Source organism: Microcaecilia unicolor, chromosome 3 (assembly GCF_901765095.1).
Source record: "Microcaecilia unicolor chromosome 3, aMicUni1.1, whole genome shotgun sequence".
Classification (NCBI taxonomy): Eukaryota; Metazoa; Chordata; class Amphibia; order Gymnophiona; family Siphonopidae; genus Microcaecilia; species Microcaecilia unicolor.
The window spans coordinates 144167246-144189414 of NC_044033.1; the positions used below are offsets into that span (position 1 = coordinate 144167246).

Consider the following 22169-nt stretch of genomic DNA (forward strand, 5'->3'; position numbering starts at 1 on the left):
AAGCTTGCCCGCTTGTAGCAGTTCACAATGGTTGCCTGTAACATGATTCCAGGCTTCTTTCTGCATATGTAGGGAATCCAACAGTGATGGATTATGAGCCAGTTCAACAGCACGTTTATCCTTGCCAGTCTGGTCATCCATAACGCTCATCAGAGACGTAGCACAAGAGCACGATAATGTTGTTTGAAATTGGCTATTATGCACTGATCCATAGTTTGGATCAGAGAGGTAGTGTTTGGTGGCAGGAAGACCACCTTGACATTAGACAGCCTGACATCATCCCTGTTTGCAGCACAATTATCACACAGCAACAAAACCTGACGCTTCTGTGCCCGCATCTTTAGCCACTGCTTCCAAATTTCCCTAGTCATCCATGAATTTATGTTAGCCTCGTATGACACAGAAAGTCGCTTAACTTTCTTGAAGCAACGGGGCTGTTTGCTCTTTCCAATGACGAGGGGTTCCAACTTCTCACTCCCATCCATACTGCAGCAAAGGAGGATAGTCAGTCAGTCCGTCAACATTTTACCTCCAGTAGTTTTGGCATGTTTGAATGCAAGTGTTCCATCAGGAATCGCTCGCCAGTAGAGACCGTTTTAACTATGTTACTATGTTACTATCAGCGTCTTGTTTCTCACCATGCTGTTTCTTGAATTTTATGTTGTTCCTCTCCTTCCATCTTTCCAACCATCCAACAGTGGCTTTGAATTCAGTTAGTCCAAGACTTTCAGCCAGCTGGTTAGCTTTCTCCATAAGCAGTGGACCACTGACAGGAAACTTGTCTGCTCCTGACTCAAGAAAACCACCGAAGAAGAGCATCTTCTACCTCCTCAGCTTTTCCTGCCCATTTTCGTTTCCATTGTGGATTTGTATTGTTTTGCCAGTCTTCCAGAAGCTGGTCTTTCTGCTTCAAGACACGTGAAATTTGACTGGGACTGACACCATATTATTCAGCAATAGATGCTTGACTGTTTGTTTTCTAATTTTTTTAAGAACTTCTATTCTTTCAGCCAGTGTTAAAGTCTTACAGTTCCACCACGACGACAACCTCAGTGTACACTCTAACAACATTCTTTTGCTTATTCTGCCTGTGGCAGTTAAAGGAGCGGTAAATTTGAAATCTCGTTGGTTGTCATGCACCAATCGGCTTCCATATTCCATGCGCACAATTATACGGAGTCTTTCCTGCAGAGGAGTGGTCTTCAACCATGCATATAAGCGAATCTTGCACTTATCAGTGGTGCGCTAAACCAAAGTTTGTCCCCATAGAAATTGATGGTGCCAAAAATGGGACCGAAGTATGGAATGCAGTTAAACAGAGCATGCGCATATCCGACGTGCACTTAAATGGAGTATATATATTCATCTACAGCACTATTCATTCTGTTTATTACAGGTTTATTCTTTGTTATCCCAACATGTTTCTATATCACTTTTGTTCTCATGTTTATTGTACCTTTTATTGATAACTCAAAATTTAATAAAGAAATTGAAAAATAAATAAAAAGTACAATCTAACAACTCTTCTAATCTACTCCCTTAATGTAAAATGTTAGTTCAGGTAAACACCCAAACTACAAATCACAGAAGGAGAAAGAACAATGTCAGCAACAGAAATAGAGGATAGAGAAGATAGGTACATGGATTTTCTACTGTAGCTCATAAAACCTTTGTTTTCTTCAAATTTAAAGCCAGCTTATTGGCTGCCAACCACTGTTCTACACTGCCCAATGTTTGCTCTAATAAAACAGAAGGATCGACTGTATTGTTAACTGGAATCGATGGTTGAAAATAATCTGCATACATTCTGAAAATAAGATGTTGTGTGAACATAAAATAAAAATAGCTAGAGGCTAAACACAGATTTTAAACAATACTGATGGTAACAACTACAGAGATTCTAAACAATATCAGAACAACTGAAATGCGGGCAACCTGGGGAAAGGAAGAAGCTTTATGGATCGTCCTCGAAAGAGAAGATGGAACCTGTATCCACACGGGATTATCTACAGAGCTCTGGCACAAACGTAGAAGCTAGACAAGGATCTGATAGAAGATATTCAAAAGAATGGTATGAAAGGGGAGGTGTTGCTGTTGGGAGATTTCAACTTGTCTGATGTGGAATGGAATGTCCTGTCTGCAGAACTGGAAAGAGAGAGATTGTGGAGACCTGTCAAAGTGCCTTGCTCAGATAAATGGTGACAGAACCCACGAGGGGAAGGGTTGATGCTAGATCTAGTGCTCACGAATGAAGGAAGTGTTTCCAATATCTAGGTGGATGCCCACCTATGTAATAGTGATCATCACATGATATGGTTTGATATAAGGGCGAAGGCGGAGTGTGGACACACAAAACTCAAAGTACTGGATTTCAGATATACTGATTTTGATAAAATGGAACACCTGAAGAAGGAGCTGTTGGCGTGGGAAGGCGTAGGAGAAGTGGAAAATCAGTGGTCAAAGCTAAAGGCTGCTATAAATATGGCAACTGATCTTATACAAGGAAAGTAAGCAAAAACAAGATGAACAGGAAGCCTATATGGTTCTCCAAACAAGTAGCTGAAAAAATAAGAGCAAAAGAGGCTTTGTTCAAGAAATACAAAAGAATGCAACAAGAGGATCATGGAAAATATAATCCGATTAAACTCAAAGAAGCGAAGAGGGAAATATGGCTAGCGAAAGCGTAAGTGGAAGAAAAAATGGCTAAAGATGCAAAGAGAGGTGACAATTTTTCAGATATATTGGAGAAAGGAGAAAAGACTGAAAGATAATGAGAATGGCTTTGTGGAGAGTGAGGAGGATAAAGTGAACGTGCTAAACAATGACATCTCTTCGTTGTTCATGGAGGAAAATCCTGGTAAAGGACCATGGTTGGCTGCCGAGGGAATATCTAGGAATGGAGTGGATACTGTGCCGTTTACAAAAGAAAAAGTTTAGAAACAGCTGGAGAATCTGAAGATGGACAAAGCTATGTGACAGGATGGAATACATCTCAGGATACTGAAGGAATTCAGAGAGGTCCTGGCGGGACCTCTTAATAGATCTATTTAATAGATCTTTAGAGACAGGTGAGGTCCTGCAAGATTGGAGATGAATGGATGTGGTCCCTCTCCACAAAAGTGGAGACAGGGAAGAAGTGGGAAACTACAGACTGGTAAGTCTCATGTCGGTGGTAGGAAAAATAATGTAGTAGTTGTTGAAAGAAAGGATAGCTAACTTTCTAGAAGCCAACAGGTTACAGGACCTGAGGCAACATGGCTTTACCAAAGGAAAATCCTTCCAAACGAATCTTATTGACTTCTTTGACTGGGTGACCAAAGAACTGGATGAAGGACGTGCGCTAGATGTAATCTACTTGGATTTCACCAAAACCTTTGATATGGTCCCCCACAGAAGACTCATGAATAAGCTGAAAGGGCTGAATTTAGGACCATTTTGAATCTCGCCGAGACCGTCAGAAAGCATTGAGAAGCACGGAGAGCAGCGCGATGGGCAGGAAAGAGGGGGCTCTTTCCTGCCCCGACGTCACTAGACCACCAGGGAACATGGAATCCTGTAAGTACGGGACGGAGGTCCAAAACCCGGACAAGACGCACCGGAGCACCTAGGTTTTAGAGGAGGGAAAGAGGAAAATTTTTTTTTCCTATTTCCCTCCTCTAAAACCTAGGTGCGTCTTATGGTCCGGTGCGTCTTATAGTCCGAAAAATACGGTATATATCAGATAAAATTTAATGCCAAGAAGTGCAGAGTGGGCAAGAAGGCATCTAAGAGAGGAAACGTGTTTTGAGAGTTCCTGAACTCCTTTGTGAAAGCTCCATAAGAGAAGTACTTACCCCTCCTTCGAATGGGGAAAAGGAAAGGAAAAACCAGGGCGAAAACCTCCTATAACCCCGGTGGGAATTCCGCTCTTCGGCAGCCGACGCTAGAAGTTTTTGGTGTCCAAACACTGGGAATGCAAGCGCCTGCTATGATTGGATCCTCCCTAGCACTGGAGGACCTCAGCATTGAAGCGGTCTCGTTAAGCCCGCCGCTACAAGCAGCTCCCCTGAGACCAGGAAGCAGAATGGTGTCGACAGTAGAGCAGCGGAGTGACCCCCCCCCCCCCCCCCCCCGAAGTGGGTATGTCTATTTAGGCAGCTAGAGGAGGTCCTGCCGGCTCCTCAATGCCAGAGGAGGTAACAAATGCTGGAAATGTGAGAGGTTATAACTCTGCCTTTGCCCCTATTCTGGGTACTGCTTCCTTGGGACTCGAGGTAAAACAAAAGCCAGCTGTAGTAACTATGGAAGTTCTGTGGGAAGCCATTCAGGCTTTCAACACATCATTCCTACAGGTAACAAACTTATTGAAACAAGAAATGTCTGACTTGAAACAATCTCATTTATCCTTATCAGCGAGAGTTCAAGTCCAAGAAGAATGTTCTGGACAACTAAGGGGTGATATTAATAAACTACAAAGTTCTATAGGATCACTTATTCAAGAAAGAGACATTATGGCTAAGAAATTGGAATATTTAGATAATCAGATGAGGAGAAACAACTTGAGGTTCCTTAATTTTCCTAAATCACTGTTAATTACTTCTCTTGACATGTTGAAAAAATATTTCACTGAAGTATTAGGAGTTCCGAAGGAAGGACTATCACCTATTGTTAAAGCTCAATTTATTTCTCGACTTGGAACTGTTCCGAAGGAACCTCAATTTGGTTTAAATCTAACGGAATTTCTGGAAAGTTCTCTTGAAGTAATAACTAAACGGACAACTCTCATTGTAACTTTTGCCTTTGAAACAGACAGAAATAATATACTTTGATTATACTTTAGATATATATCTACACAATTTCTTGGAGCTAAAATACAAATATTTCCTGATTTAAATAAGGATACTCAAAAAAGAAGATGAGAATTCATGGGTTTGAAACCAAGAACTCGTCGCTTTGGGTGGAACGTTTCTTTTGAAATTTGCATGTAGATGTTTAGTATCCTTAAATTCGATTATGTCTTTTTCGATCCTAAGAAAATGCAGGAATTTATAATATCTAAAGAACGGGGTGGTGGTTCTACCCTGAATGCTCAAACAGATTAAAATGCTGATTATCATTTACAGGTGTTTGTATTTCCCCTCTTAGGTTAAATTTATTAGTGTTTCTTTTTCACACCTTTTCCGGAGACGGGAAGGTGGTAGAACTAGAGGACATGAAATGAGGTTGAAGGGGGGCAGATTCAAGAGTAATGTCAGGAAGTATTTTTTGCACGGAAAGGGTGGTAGATACGTGGAACGCCCTCCTGCAGGAGGTGGTGGAGATGAAAACAGTAATGGAATTCAAACATGCGTGGGATAAACACAAAGGAATTCTGTTTAGAAGGAATGGATCTACGGAATCTTAGTGGAGATTGGGTTGCAACGCCGGTAATTGGGAAGCAAAACCAGTGCTGGGCAGACTTCTACGGTCTACACCCTGATCGTGACTAAATATATATGGATGGGCTGGAGTGTAAATTTTAAGGGGCTTCAATGTTGGGAAACAAAACCAGTGCCGGGCAGACGTCTACGGTGTACGCCCTGATCGTGACTAAATAGATATGGATGGGCTGGAGTGTAAATTTTAAGGGGCTTCAATGTTGGGAAACAAAACCAGTGCCGGGCAGACGTCTACGGTGTACGCCCTGATCGTGACTAAATAGATATGGATGGGCTGGAGTGTAAATTTTAAGGGGCTTCAATGTTAGCTTCAGAATTTTTTGTACAAGAACAATGATGGGCAGACTTCTACGGTTTGTACCCTGAAAATGGAAAGGACAAATCAAACTTGGGTATACATATAAAGTATCACATACCATGTAAAATGAGTTTATCTTGTTGGGCAGACTGGATGGACCGTTCAGGTCTTTATCTGCCGTCATTTACTATGTTACTATGTTATGTTACTATGGTAAAGCAGACTCCTGAGGAACCCCAAGATGCAGTGATCTCCATTGTGATACAGAGTTATTCCAGACCACATATAGGCTAAAAACAAAAGAAGGGTGTCAGCATCAGTTCAGAGCTTAACTTGAGAGCCTAATTGATGAATATATAAATAGAGCGATAATGGGATGCATTGAAATAACTATGATGAAATGCACATTAATCTAAGCATAAAAGTGACTATTTGACTGAGATGCTGAAATAAAAATGCTGTAACCCCATAAAAAGAGAAAAACAGGTAAGTAAAATACTAGCATCTAAGTGCTGACAGGAATTTAAATAAAATAAATATATATCTATTATTGAAGTAGAAGTAGCCCTGATTTGATAAACATAAAAGTAAAGTTAGTTGGATCAGTAAAATACATCAAAGAGCACATCGCTGAATCACCAGTGTACACAAAGCATCTTTTAATGTTTTTACAAACATTTTTGAACACTCATATCTTTAATTATGTTTTAAAATTATGGTTCAAGCTTTTATTTGGTTCACTGTCAGAGTACAGTTATGAATAATGCATTTGTATTACATATTTGTAATACTTATATACATATTGTGTTTATATTTATTGTAATGTTTTATTTTTATGTTTGTTCATATTATAGAATTGACCCCTGAGGCACGTGTCTCTTACGCCGAAACACAGCCTGTATCTGGTCACCAATAAAGCACATGGACTGCAAAGTACTGATGGCAGAAAATTTCTATACAGAAAGGCATGACAAAGTGGCACATCTCATTCATTGGAAACTCTGAAAACATTACATCACTGTACTGGGAAAACACTGAAAGAATTATGGAGGTTATGGTCACATGGGACATCCCCATTTTGACTGATAAAAAGCAAGGAAACTGGACATAGTGGTAACAGTGAAATCTGTTGTGTAAGGGAAAATGTTGCCTTAAGAGTTTATTTTGATACATTTAAATTTTCATCACAGATTAGTTCTGTTGTGTGTTTCTGTTTTTATTAATTAAATATGATTCGCCAGTTAAGACCCTTTGTTTTGCAAAGTTAGTCAAGGTGGTTCATGCACTTATCACCAGTCACCTGGTCTACTGCAACTCTTTGTATCTTGGTGTGATGAAAAATTGTTTAAAATGGTTGCACTTAGCCTAGAATACTGCGACTCTATAGATCACAGACAAAAAAAAAAGTTTGATCATCCTATATAATTCTCACCACCAACGTTCTAAAGTAGCTGCCTATGTCCGTGGCTCCAGGAGTTGCTGAGCTAGGCTCCATAGCCAGGCTGACGTCACTCACAGCTGATTCCCAGGCAGGGAGAGGAATAGGGAAACACATGGAGCAACTTGCTCTGCGTGTTTCTATACTCGTCCCCCTGCCTGGGAATCAGCTGTGAGTGTGCCACTCAAACACCCCCTCGGTGCATCACCCAAGCCCCCCCCCCCCCGAAGAACATCAACACCCCCCCCCCATGAAGCACATCAACCCCCTCGCCACCCGCAGCTGCCACTGGTAACGCTGTCCGGCCGCTGCTGCTTCTCCTGTTGAGCAGAAGGCTGCTACGAAAAGAAAAAAAAGCAATAAATGTTTTTAAACCTCAAACACGGCACCGTAGACAGTTATCAGGCATTGGCTGTCGGCTCTGCAGCCGCTCCTCCTCTCACCTCCACGTCACTGCCCCTGGAATAAGACCCCGGAGGAGCGTAGCAACGTGAGAGGCAAGAGGAGGAGCGGCTGCAGAGTCGACAGCCAATGACTGATGGCTGTCTACGGTGCCGCGTTTCAGGTTTAAAAACATTTATTGATTTTTTTTCTTTTTGTAGCGGCTGCTGCTGCTCAACCTGAGAAGCAGCAGCGGCCGGACAGCATTACCAGTGGCAGCTGCGGGTGGCGAGGGGGTTTGATGTGCGCGAGGGGGTTTGATGCGTGCGGGGGGGGGGGGGGGGGGGTCGCTGGACATGGGTGGCTGGAGGGGGGCAGGGGGAGAGGAGGGTCGCTGGACATGGGTGGCTGCAGGGGGGGCAGGGGGAGAGAAGGGTCGCTGGACATGGATGACTGGGGGGGTGCAGGGGAGAGGGAGGTGGGGAGGGGGCCCTGAGACCAGAGAGGTGGGGAGGGGACCCCTGCGAGAGGGGGGGCACACACTCACTGTCTCTCACATACACTCTCTCACATACACTCTCTCTGACACACTCTCTGTCTATCACACTCTGTATCTCTGTCACACACACACAGTCTCTCACACACAGACACTCTGTCTCTCACACACTCTCTCTCTCACACAAACACACACACTCTGTCTCTCTCTCTCACACAAACACTCTCTCTCTCAAACATACACACTCCGAGGAAAACCTTGCTAGCGCCCGTTTCATTTCTGTCAGAAATGGGCCTTTTTTACTAGTAGATTACATAACTCACATTCTTAGGGATTTACACTTGCTCCCAGCTGAAACTAGGATTTCTTTCAAGATATTGTGCTTGGTTTATAAAGATTTTTATATGGAAGTTCCTACTCCCCAGCGGTGTTTACGCTCTTCTTTAATAGCAACAATCAGACAAAAACTTGATTCAGTTACCTTCCCTGAGCATGGTAAAATTGACAACTACCAGAAATAGAGCATTTAGTTATGCTGGGCCTTTTCAGTGGAATTCTCTGCCATGTGAATTAAGAAGTATTCCCAAATATTTATGTTTCAGGAAAGTTTTGAAAACCTGGCTATTTCAGCAAAGTTGTAGGCCAGATATGACTTTCTCTATCTTTTTTCTCTGTATCACAAAAGTAAAATTTTTGGAATGACACATTATGGTTAATTATGGGCTCCTTTTACAAAGTGGTGATACAGCGCGCTGAATGCAAAGAAGCCTATTCAGTTCCCATGGGCTTGTTTGCATTCAGCGCATGCTAATCAGTAGCACTGCTTTGTAAAAGGAGCCCTATATTTCTTTTACTAGGTCGGGATATGATTGTAACAATACTGTAATATTTTATTTGGTAAACTGTTGTGTATGATGTCAATCTTACTTTGTAAACCACTTTAATACTATTGTAGTAGCTCAATGCACAAAAAAAAAATCAAATCAGAAGGAAAAAAAACAACCACATCAGAACGGCATTGATAATAGATGTGTCAGTCCCAAGTGATTACTCTGTGATCCTCAAGTACTAAAGTAGTCTGAGACCAAAAAATATGTGGCAGAAGGATATATAAATGTTTCCCACTGTTTTGGGTGCCACAGGCCTGATTAATATCCTCTGAATTCCAGAAGGAAGTTGTCTTTGCCATGATAGCACTACAGTGAGCGTTAGCAGTAAATCTGAGAGACTGAGATCATACTCCACATACCCTGGCTTAGGCGTCAGGTTCATTACTGTCATGGTATGCGCAAAAATAACCCATTTGGAGGTATTTCCCCTGAAAGAAGCAGTCTTTTCAGCCAATCCCTGCAGGCCCATCTGAGAATGTGAAGCCATATGCTGCAGTCATCCCATAATAGCTCAGCCCCTGCAAAACATGGGAGACACAGGCTACAGAGGCTGAGCTGTCTAGACAATAAAGGTAGAAAATTATGTTTGACTTTTGATTTAGTGATTTGAATATGCCACCTTTGGGAATCTGAATGCGTAGCAGCTCTGTCTTTGTATTTTACACAATAATATAGCAACGTAGTAAATGATGGCAAATAAGGACCCACGTAGTTAATTCGGTTTGCCCAACAAGGTTGCCAGAGCCACACCTGCCTCTCCGTGAAGATTAAGTTTTTTTCATGATCAAATACTGGCATCACAAATAGAGCAGTCGGCAATTTGCCATAATGCCAACCAGACAATTATATCTGATACAGTCTAGGAAGGGTAGTTTTATAATTTTGGTTGCAGGATAGTTACCATTCATTGTCAATACTAGATTAAACCAACAATCCAACAATCCATCAATGTTGCAAACTGACAACATTTCACTCATTATCAATGTTAAGGTGTCTTTTCCTCCCCCTCTAAGATACACTCATAGCATATGATATGAATGTGATAAAAAATATGCATTCTTTTTCTTGATCTGTCCTTGCTATTTTTGGGATACATAACCCCGCGATATTCAGCTGGCGTCAGGCTATGGGGTGACCGCCCAATGCTGGTGGTCAGACTGAAATTTCAATGCCGGGCCATATCCAGCAACTGGCATTGAATATCCGGTTTCATTTTTGACTACGACAACTTAACTGTTTAAGCCAGTATTCAGTGCTAACTCGTTAAGTGCTTAGCGGTTAAAGATAGGCCTGCTATTTATGCGGCCTATTTTAACTGTTAAATATAGCCGGTCTCGTACTGAGGGGTCCCTTTTACTAAGCCGCGTAAGTATCTACGTGCGCACAACACACACCAAAATGGAGTTACCGCCCGACTACCACGTGGCTCTTGCGGTAATTTCATTTTTGGTGAGCGTCCAATACACGCGTCTGAAAAATATTTTTTATTTTTGGATGCGTGTAACGGATGCACGCCAAATGGCATTTGACCCGCATAGGTCATTACCGCACAGATTCTTTACCACTAGGTCAATGGTAGCGGTAAGGTCTCAGACCCAAAATGAACGCGCAACAATTTTGATTTTGCTGCATGTCCATTTTCAACAAAAAAAATGCCTTTTTCACAGGCACGCTGAAAAATGGATTGGCGTGTGCCCAAAACCCATGCCTACACTACCGCAAGCCATTTTTCAACGTGCCTTTATAAAAGGACCCCTGAATATCCATGCCTAACTGGCTATGTTATGCAATACAGCAGGTTAGCAGCTAGCCACTAACTACGAATATTCAGATGAGTTAACCGATTATCTCCTGTTGAATATCCGTAGTTAGGCGCTAAAACGCTATTTAACTGACCAGGATTCATTCCTAGCTAGTTAAATAGATTTGAATATCGGCCAGATACTGTACAAGTCTGCCCGACACTGACCTTTCTTCCCAATAGCACATTACAGGAGGAAATGCATTTCTGTTTCTAATTCGGTATTATGTTACGAGCAAAGTCCAGCTACTTGGAGTTTCCAGTTCAGTTTTGTCTTCACATTTCTATTTCTAATACGTTACTATTTATTCTGTATTTAGTGAGACTCTATCCATATAGCAGATGTGACCAACGGGAAGTATTTTGTTAGCATATAGTTTCTATGTAGGGATTTGTAGCAGTCTCGTTAGTTTTCTTTTCTCAGACAGAGGGTGTATAATATTATTACCCCACTCCTTAGGGACAGTCTGGCTAGAAAGAAATATTGATATTACTTGAATGGATGCATTAAGGCAAGCCTCTGAACCTGGTCAGCCTCCAAAGGGGCACAGAATTAGCATGCACTAAATGCTAAGAAGCCCGCAGGCATAAATGGGCTTCTTAGCATTTAGTGCACACTAATTCCATTAGCACATGCTAAGTTTTAGTAAAAGGACCTCTAAATCTGCCTCCATCATTAGGGCTTCCAAATCTGGAATTTTATTATCCACATACAGTGGGGGAAATAAGTATTTGATCCCTTGCTGATTTTGTAAGTTTGCCCACTGACAAAGACATGAGCAGCCCATAATTGAAGGGTAGGTTATTGGTAACAGTGAGAGATAGCACATCACAAATTAAATCCGGAAAATCACATTGTGGAAAGTATATGAATTTATTTGCATTCTGCAGAGGGAAATAAGTATTTAATCCCTCTGGCAAACAAGACCTAATACTTGTTGGCAAAACCCTTGTTGGCAAGCACAGCGGTCAGACGTCTTCTGTAGTTGATGATGAGGTTTGCACACATGTCGGGAGGAATTTTGGTCCACTCCTCTTTGCAGATCATCTCTAAATCATTAAGAGTTCTGGGCTGTCGCTTGGCAACTCGCAGCTTCAGCTCCCTCCATAAGTTTTCAATGGGATTAAGGTCTGGTGACTGGCTAGGCCACTCCATGACCCTAATGTGCTTCTTCCTGAGCCACTCCTTTGTTGCCTTGGCTGTATGTTTTGGGTCATTGTCGTGCTGGAAGACCCAGCCACGACCCATTTTTAAGGCCCTGGCGGAGGGAAGGAGGTTGTCACTCAGAATTGTACGGTACATGGCCCCATCCATTCTCCCATTGATGCGGTGAAGTAGTCCTGTGCCCTTAGCAGAGAAACACCCCCAAAACATAACATTTCCACCTCCATGCTTGACAGTGGGGACGGTGTTCTTTGGGTCATAGGCAGCATTTCTCTTCCTCCAAACACGGCGAGTTGAGTTCATGCCAAAGAGCTCAATTTTTGTCTCATCTGACCACAGCACCTTCTCCCAATCACTCTCGGCATCATCCAGGTGTTCACTGGCAAACTTCAGACGGGCCGTCACATGTGCCTTCCGGAGCAGGGGGACCTTGCGGGCACTGCAGGATTGCAATCCGTTATGTCGTAATGTGTTACCAATGGTTTTCGTGGTGACAGTGGTCCCAGCTGCCTTGAGATCATTGACAAGTTCCCCCCCTGTAGTTGTAGGCTGATTTCTAACCTTCCTCATGATCAAGGATACCCCACGAGGTGAGATTTTGCGTGGAGCCCCAGATCTTTGTCGATTGACAGTCATTTTGTACTTCTTCCATTTTCTTACTATGGCACCAACAGTTGTCTCCTTCTCGCCCAGCGTCTTACTGATGGTTTTGTAGCCCATTCCAGCCTTGTGCAGGTGTATGATCTTGTCCCTGACATCCTTAGACAGCTCCTTGCTCTTGGCCATTTTGTAGAGGTTAGAGTCTGACTGATTCACTGAGTCTGTGGACAGGTGTCTTTCATACAGGTGACCATTGCCGACAGCTGTCTGTCATGCAGGTAACGAGTTGATTTGGAGCATCTACCTGGTCTGTAGGGGCCAGATCTCTTACTGGTTGGTGGGGGATCAAATACTTATTTCCCTCTGCAGAATGCAAATAAATTCATATAATTTCCACAATGTGATTTTCCGGATTTAATTTGTGATGTGCTATCTCTCACTGTTACCAATAACCTACCCTTCAATTATGGGCTGCTCATGTCTTTGTCAGTGGGCAAACTTACAAAATCAGCAAGGGATCAAATACTTATTTCCCCCACTGTAATCCTTCTTTTCCTGGACTTATCTTCATCCGTATCTCACTTGTCTCCACTGTTTGAAACAGGCAGTCTTACTTCCATGTTCTTTAGAGGTAGTTTTGTGAGATGCATCAGGTTTACTTTAATGTGTTTAATTTAAATTTTAAAATTGATATTCCGCCCTTTCTCCTTATAGAGCAATACAAAGTGGATTGCAGTAACATACGTAAAAAGTAATACAAACAATATAAAACATAAGGCAAATTAAAAAGTTCCTTAACAATATTACTCACCAAATATTAATTAAGGGCCCTGTATACTAAGCTGAGCTGTAGGCACGCTAACTTTTTAGTGTGCGCTAAAAATTATCATGTGCTAAAGATAGAGACACCCATAGAAATATAATGGGTGTCTCTATCGTTAGCATGCACTAAAATGTTAGTGCATCTACACTGCGGCTTAGAAAACAGGGCCCTAAATATGTATTTCATAATAATTAAACATAAACACAGCAAATAGCAAAATGCAACAGTGACAGGAAATCTGTACGAGATTCTCATCATATAACTTCATTCAACCAGCTCTTTAGGTGCTAGGTATCCTCAATATTGAGAAAGCCCCTTCACAGTGTCTAGGAGGGGTAATTAGCTTCCTCAATCATTTTTAAATGTTGGCGTCTATGCTTGCTATAACAGAAAATGCATTTCTGCAAAAACTAAGAACCTTAAATTACAGATGCCTGCTAATATTATTATATTTATAGCAAAAATGTGCTGTCTAAAAGCCTCTAAAATAAGCAAGATTCTTAAAATAAAAAAGTCTTAATGAATCCCTTTAGAGCTGACACCAAATTGGCTGTATTAAAATAACATCCCACAGATACAGAGTGCTATTTAATCAGGTGAAAGGATTACTGATTTCTCAAATTCTATAATCTCAGTTGCCATTTTTAGGGCAAGCCTGAGAGGGGCATAGAAAGTAAATCAGCCTGTGATGGATTCTTGCTATCTGTATTCCCTTTCTTCTAACTTAGCCGGGCTCTCCGACTGTCTTTTACTTGCCTGATGGCACACATCTGTTATGATGAACTATGGAAAGCTGGTAGATCTCGTGATACTACAGATTCTACAAAATTAGTGGAAGCATTGCTTACCATGCTGTCAAAGTGCATGGCCCAAGGTAGTCACTCTGACTCTTCCTAATCCAGGGAAGACTCTAAATTTTTGATACAATATTGAAACCTTACCATGGATCAGAACCAGAGTCGTAAAAGAACTCAGCATGTGTTCAAAGATGAAATTTCTACAGCTATAAAGCCCATTATGTGTTTTGGGAATATTGTACAAGAGACACTATTATTATCACATGAACTATATTTCCAAATGTAAAAATTACATTCAATTGGCTGAGTACTATTTCTTATTTATTGCAAGCATTAATGATAAATCACTGGCGATAAATAACCCTGCAAGAAAAAACTGTCATATTTTTATAAACTGCTACTGTAATTTAGTACCATAGTTACACATACAGTTTGGCAGACTGACAAATTCACCAAGTTTACATCTCATAAAGACATACCTTTTTATCATACACATCTTGCCAGTTTGTTCCAACAAAGAAACTGTGCTGCATAATTTCTTTTGCATCATCTGGGCCTCCACCAAGGCTACAGAAAAAGAAAACAAAATATTGTAAGATTGTGAAAATATGAACAACACATGGAGAACCTTCTGCGTGGTGTTTTCCAGGTGTCTAGTTTTTTTGAACATTATAGAATGGTATGGGTACACAAGATTTTCAGTAACCTTCTCCACAGCTAATAGTAGCATTTGATTAGAATTCAATTTAGGGGATAGTTACTAAGATGCGAAAAAGGGAATAATGCATGATTTTTGCCCCATAATATGTTAAATTGCAAGAAATCATTTGTTATTTTATCATAACACAGGTTAGGTTAAGATACCGTGGGCTGCATAATAATGAGATGCAGAGCATCTCATTACTATGCAAATCAAACTATGCAACTTGCATTGGACTCTGCAGGCTGTGTTAGTCTGGAAGAAAATGCCAGCTTTATGCAGCCTGATGCTGATGGGTGCCATCTTAAAGGGGCTTGTTCTGCTAACAGGCACAAGGTCTGGGGATCCCTCTTCCCCCACCTTAGTGTCCCAATAAAGCCCCCCCCCCCAATAATACCCCAATTCTCCCAGACCCCTGACTCCTGTGTCTTCTGCACAGAAGGGGCAAGTACTATCCTCCTTCCAAGTCCTCCCTATTCCTTGCCAAACAGGACTATTACACCCAATTGACTAATTCTCTCGGCTGTAACCCTCGTCGTCTCTTCGCCACCCTTAACTCCCTCCTCATAGTGCCCGCTGCTCCCACCCCCCTCACTCTCTCCTCAATCACTAGCTGACTACTTCTGTGACAAGGTGCAGAAGATCAACCTCGAATTCACTACCAAGCCACCTCCTCCTCTTCACCCTTTAACCCACTCCCTCAACCAACCAACCCAGGCCTCCATCTCCTCTTTTCCTGATATCACCGAGGAGGAAACCGCCCACCTTCTTTCCCCCTCGAAATGCACCACCTGTTCCTCTGATCCCATCCCCACCAACTTACTAAACACAATCTCTCCTACTGTCACCCCCCCCCCCCCATCAGTCATATCCTCAACCTCTCTCTCTCCACTGCAACTGTCCCTGACACCTTCAAGCATGCTGTAGTCACACCACTTCTCAAAAAACCATCACTAGACCCTACCTGTCCTTCCAACTACCGCCCCATCTCCCTCCTACTCTTCCTCTCCAAGATACTTGAACGTGCCATTCACAGCCGCTGCCTTGATTTTCTCTCCTCTCATGCCATCCTCGATCCGCTTCAATCCGGTTTTCGCCCTCTATACTCGACAGAAACGGCACTCACTAAAGTCTGTAATGACCTGTTCCTTGCCAAATCCAAAGGTCACTACTCCATCCTCATCGACCTATCTGCCGCTTTTGACACTGTCAATCATAATTTATTTCTTGCTGCACTATCCTCATTTGGGTTCCAGGGTTCTGTCCTCTCCTGGTTCTCCTCTTATCTCTCCCACCGTACCTTCAGAGTACATTCTCATGGATCTTCCTCCACCCCCATCCCGCTCTCTGTTGGAGTTCCTCATGGATCTGTCCTTGGACTCCTTCTTTTTTCAATCTACACCTCTTCCCTGGGCTCGCTGATCTCATCTCATGGTTTCCAATACCATCTTTATGCTGACGACACCCAGCTTTACCTCTCCACACCAGAAATCACTGCGGAAACCCAGGCCAAAGTATCAGCCTGCTTATCCGACATTGCTGCCTGGATGTCCAACCGCCACTTGAAACTGAACATGGCCAAGACTGAACTCATTGTCTTTCCACCCAAACCCACTTCTCCTCTCCCTCCACTCTCTATTTCAGTCGACAACACCCTCATCCTCCCCGTCTCATCTGCCCGCAACCTCGGAGTCATCTTCGACTCCTCCCTCTCCTTCTCTGCCCATATCCAGCAGACAGCCAAGACCTGTCGCTTCTTCCTCTATAACATCAGCAAAATTCGCCCCTTCCTCTCCGAGCACACCACCCGAACTCTCATCCACTCTCTTATTACCTCTCGCCTTGACTATTGCAACCTACTCCTCACTGGCCTCCCACTTAACCATCTATCCCCCCTTCAATCCATTCAGAACTCTGCTGCCCATCTTATCTTCCGCCTAGACCGATATGCTCATATCAACCCTCTCCTCAAGTCACTTCACTGGCTTCCGATCAGGTACCGCATACAGTCAAGGTTCTCCTACTAACCTACAAATGCACTCAATCTGCAGCCCCTCATTACCTCTCTACCCTCATCTTCCCTTACGCTCCTACCCGTAACCTCCGCTCACAGGACATATCCCTCCTCTCAGTACCCTTCTCCACCACTGCCAACTCCAGGCTCCGCCCTTTCTGCCTCGCCTCACCCTATGCTTGGAATAATATCCCTGAACCCATATGCCAAGCCCCCTCCCTGCCCATCTTCAAATCCTTGCTCAAAGCCCACCTCGTCAATGTCGCTTTCGGCACCTAACCATTGTACCTCTATCCAGGAAATCTAGACTGCCCCCAATTTGATTGACTGCACTTTTTTGTCCTTTAGATTGTAAGCTCCTTTGAGCAGGGACTGTCCTTCTTTGTTGGATTGTACAGCGCTGCGTAACCCTGGTAGCGCTTTAGAAATATTAAATAGTAGTAGTAGTAAGTCCCACACCAACCACCATTGCCCCTCTGGACTCCCATCAAGATCTTGCACCTCCCTCCAGGCCTGCCTGCAAAAGTCTATGGTGATCTAAGGATTCAAAATGGTGCCCACGACCCCTAACAATAGTCTCCCAATTTTACTGCTAGGGATCAGGTTGCCATATTGGCTGCCTGATGCTCTGGGGAGTTGAATAACACAATTTGCAAGGCATGTCATAAACCAAGCTGCAATAAATGTCATAATACCATATTTTACTACAATTTAATATCTTCCTTCCATAGGTGGTAATTCTGTAAAGTAGCCTCTAACATTTATGCTCTAGGTACGTGTGTGTGTGTTTGTGTGTGTATATATATATATATATATATATATATATATATATATATACGCATGTACATGCCAGATACATGCTATGCACTATCCTGTAAATATGTGCATGTGAGGGGTACAGTTGGTGTGCAAAAATAAGATATACAGAAAAGAAGTCCAGGGGTTATTCACACCAAAGCGGGTTCCAGAGCTACACCCCATATTTGCTGATAATAAAAATGACTAAGAGAGGACTAGGTTAGAGAAAGATTTATTTACAAAGTGAATCAGAAGAACAGAATACAGAAGAAGAGATTTCAATGTTTCCATACAGATCTTAAAACTTATACTGACAACAACATAACATAACATGTTTATTTTTATAGCCTGCAACGCCTGATGGTTTGATGCGGGTTACAAACAATACATCTGAACAATCCAGAAACACAAGGTTACACGGATACAAAAGCCAACAGTCATTTCCTATTAAAATTCAAAAATAAGTGTGTTTTAAGCAAACATCTAAAATGTCCATAGCTTGATGCCTGTACTATTGAAGAAATATCTTTACCAAGATATAATTTATAATTTGCTTCCGTATTTTCCCTTTAAAGACAGAAAAGAAAACAGATAAATGATCGGGTCTCGCACATAAAAACAGACAAAACAAAACAATTTGTTGATATGGAATAATACATTGGAATACAATTTGGAATAATACATTGTTAAATGATCAAAGTGTTTTAAGGAATAAATCAGTCGCACTGCGGTATTTTGAGTAGTCTGTAATTTCCAAATTGATGTTTGAGAACATCCTAAATAGACTACATTACAACAGTCCAAAGAACTATGGGGTTCTATTACCAAGCTGTGGGAAAAAGGGCCCTGCGCTAGTGGCAGGGGACATTTTTCCTGTGTGCTAGGTCCCTTTTTACTGCAGTGGGTAAAAAGACCCCAGGCACACATGGCCATGCGTAAGAGAACTCTTACCGCATGGCCATGCGACAGGGAGCCCTTACTGCCACCCACTGAGGTGGCGATAAAGGCTCCCGCACTAACCCAGCACACTGCCCGATTACCGTCGCGCAAGCCATTTCAAGTGGTTTTCTTTTTCCCCCAGAAATGGCATGTGCTTGGGGTGGGACTACCACTGGTGGCCACCCTGGGCAGGTGGTAGTCCAGAGGAGCGATCGGTAAGCCTGCATTGGGCTTACCACCGCTTTGTGAAAGGCCCGCTAATTAACAGTGCTTGAACCAACAACCAAAACGTCAAAATAATTATTTATTTACTTTATTTGTATCCCACCTTTATTCAAGGCGGGTAATAAAAAAAATCAACATACATAAATCAGTAAAAACATAAAATATAATTAACAATTAAAAAAATAATAGCTAATAAAATTTCTAAAAAAAAGAAACAATTATTACATCATTCCTCATTCTTCCTACTACTACTACATAACATTTCTAGAGCGCTACTAGGGTTACGCAGCGCTGTACAGATTAACAAAAAAGGACAGTCTCTGCTCCAAGGAGCTTATAATCTAATGGGCGAAATGTCAAGTAGGGGCAGTCTAGATTTCCTGAATAGAGGTATGATGGTTAGGTGCCGAAGGCGACATTGAAGAGGTGGGCTTTGAGCAAGGCTTTGAAGATGGGCAGGGAGGGGGCCTGGCGTATGGGCTCAGAGAATTTATTCCAGGCATGGGGTGAGGCGAGGCAGAAAGGGCGAAGCCTGGAGTTGGCGGTGGTGGAGAAGGGTACTGACAGGAGGAATTTGTCTTGAGAACGTAGGTTACGGGTAGGAATGTAAGGGGAGATGAGGGTAGAGGTAGGGAGGGGCTGTAGATCGAGTGCATTTGTAGGTTAAAAGGAGAAGCTTAAACTGTATGCGGTACCTGATCGGAAGCCAGTGAAGTGACATGAGGAAAGGGGTGATATGAGTGTACCGGTTCAGGCAGAAGATTAGACTTGCAGCAGAGTTTTGAACGGACTGAAGGGGGGATAGATGGCAAAGTGGGAGGCCAGTGAGGAGTAGGTTGCAGTAGTCAAGGTGAGAGGTAATGAGAGAGTGGATGAGAGTTCGGGTGGTGTGCTCAGACAGGAAGGGGTGAATTTTGCTGATGTTATAGAGGAAGAAGCGACAGGTCTTGGCTATCTGCTGGATATGCGCAGAGAAGGAGAGGGAGGAGTCAAAGATGACCCCGAGGTTGCGGGCAGATGAGACAGGGACGATGAGGGTGTTATCCACAGAGATAGAGAGTGGAGGGAGAGGAGAAGTGGGTTTGGGAGGGAAGACAATAAGCTCGGTCTTGGCCATGTTCAGTTTCAAGTGGCGGTTGGACATCCAGGTCGCAATGTCGGCTAAGCAGGCCGATACTTTAGCCTGGGTTTCTGCAGTGATGTCTGGTGTGGAGAGATAAAGCTGGGTGTCATCAGCATAAAGATGATATTGGAACCCATGGGAGGATGCCTTTATAAAAAAGTACAGTTTCAACAAACCTTTAAACTGTTGAATATTGTCACATGGTCTTAAATATCCAGGCAAGGCATTCCACGTGGATGGACCAGCAATTGAAAAGACTAGCATCTTTGTCTTTTTATGAATACAACACAATTTGCACATAAGAAGAAACGTTTTCTGTACTACTTTATTGACATTAAGTTCCATGATACCTGTTGAATCCAAATACACCCCAAAAACCCTTAGAGGAGGGAAAATTTAGTTCCGACGGTTAATAACAATATTGGATTCCGCAGGACCCCCCCCCCCCCCCCCCATGCCTGTAATCAGTAACAACTTCGTTTTTTCGGTATTCAATTTCAATCTATGTGCCATCATTCAACATTACTAAACACCGTCTGCAAAACTAGCAACTTATTGGAAATGTCTGAGTATTTATTGATTTATTTACCTTAACCCTCCACTGCCTCTGGTACAAACTTAGATTGTGAGCCCTCCTGGGACAGAGAAATAGCCAGTGTACCTGAATGTAACTCACCTTGAGCTACTACTGAAAAAGGTGTGAGCAAAATCTAAATAAATAAATAATAATAAATATTTGGATTTTGCTCACATCTTTTTCAGTAGTAGCTCAAGGTGAGTTACATTCAGGTACCTCCCTGTCCCAGGAGGGCTCACAAATAACTGTTAGCAGGTACTGATTCTTTGAATAATAAATCTTTCTAAAATATAAAGTTATCTCTCTCATCTCTGGTCGTCTGGTAGACTTCAGCATGTACTGATTCCCATGAGAGGACTGGATCACCGGACCTATTCAATTGAGCTGAATGTTGGAACAGGGCATGGCGTATTATGAATTTGCATGCATAATTTAATTGACAACCCAGTCAGCGCTGATAATTGTCACTTGAGCAATTATTGACACTAACTGACAGTAATTAGAATTTGCGTGCAGAACCTGCTAGGCATATTCTGTAACGTGATGCATGTAAATTCTAATGTGTTCTGTCAAAAAATGCGTGTGGCCATGGACATTCCGGAAATCTATGCACAGGGTTATAGAATACACCTGCTCTGCGCCTAATTTAAGTGCTAGTATTTACACCAAGTTTTACTTGGTGTAAATAGATATGCCTAGAGTTAGGCTTATCTAGATACACCTAGATCTTGCACATGATGTGGCAGGCATAAGGGCAGAAATGACATCTCTGTGACAAGAGATGATAGGCCTGTGCTAGGACATGAGCGCTTCTAGTGCTGCACTGTCAACACACCACCCTATGGATACAATCCATGCAAGGACCAGCCCCACCATCATACTCTGCAACTCATGTACCTTAGCTGCACATAGTGAAGGCGCTGCTCCCAAGCACCATTAGGATTCTCAGACTTCCATGGTGCTGCACAGCAGGCCAGACTACACGGTGATGTGCCTGGAACAAGCAAAGACACCAGTGTCACATTCTCCAGCAGCTCAAACAGCCATGCATATTACCTGGTGTGAGTAGGGGCTGGGATTACTGGAGATGAGTGTATGTGGGGGGGGGGGGGGGGGGGGGGCTGGATTGGGGTGGAGGGGTTCCATGTGTGAGGGGGAGGGGTTTTGTGGAGAGGGATTATAAGGGGTCACTCTGTGCACAATGTAGTATGTTTGCTATCAATAAATACATATAACTTCAGAGAAAATGTGTGTGTATCAGCTGATGTCTTGCTTCTAGTCCTGCCTGATATGTTTGTGGCTCCTCATCATTCCCTGGAGGTCATTCATCCTTCTCTGGGTCCAGTCTCTCCAAAGGTTGTTGTTCTGGCAGGGGCTGACAGCAATGCAATGCTAAGTTATGAAATGTGCAGCATGCCATAAATATTTGACACACCTTGGGTACAGAGGACACATGTCTGAGTGTGGCTATATTGTGTACACCACATGGAACACTGTCTAGTTTTAGGATGTGGCATTCTGGTCCCTGAGTTATACGCTCATCCAATAGCCATCCTCCAGTGATCTGTTCACACTCAAACTGTTCACATATGACAGGATGCCGTAGAATATAAACATTGTGACAAGATCCATGGAACCAGGCACAAACATCTGTTACCTCCCCCATCACATTGTACACAACTTGCAT

General features: G+C 42.7%; 1 protein-coding gene across 1 annotated transcript in view; it reads right to left on the reverse strand.

Moving 5' to 3' along the window:
- The window catches only part of AKT3 (AKT serine/threonine kinase 3), a 559702-nt gene that overhangs the window by 33276 nt on the left and 504257 nt on the right, over window positions 1-22169 (reverse strand). Inside the window, exon 12 of the mRNA XM_030196428.1 lies at window positions 14586-14673. Coding sequence (XP_030052288.1) covers window positions 14586-14673 — 88 coding nt within the window. The remainder of the gene's footprint in view (window positions 1-14585; window positions 14674-22169) is intronic.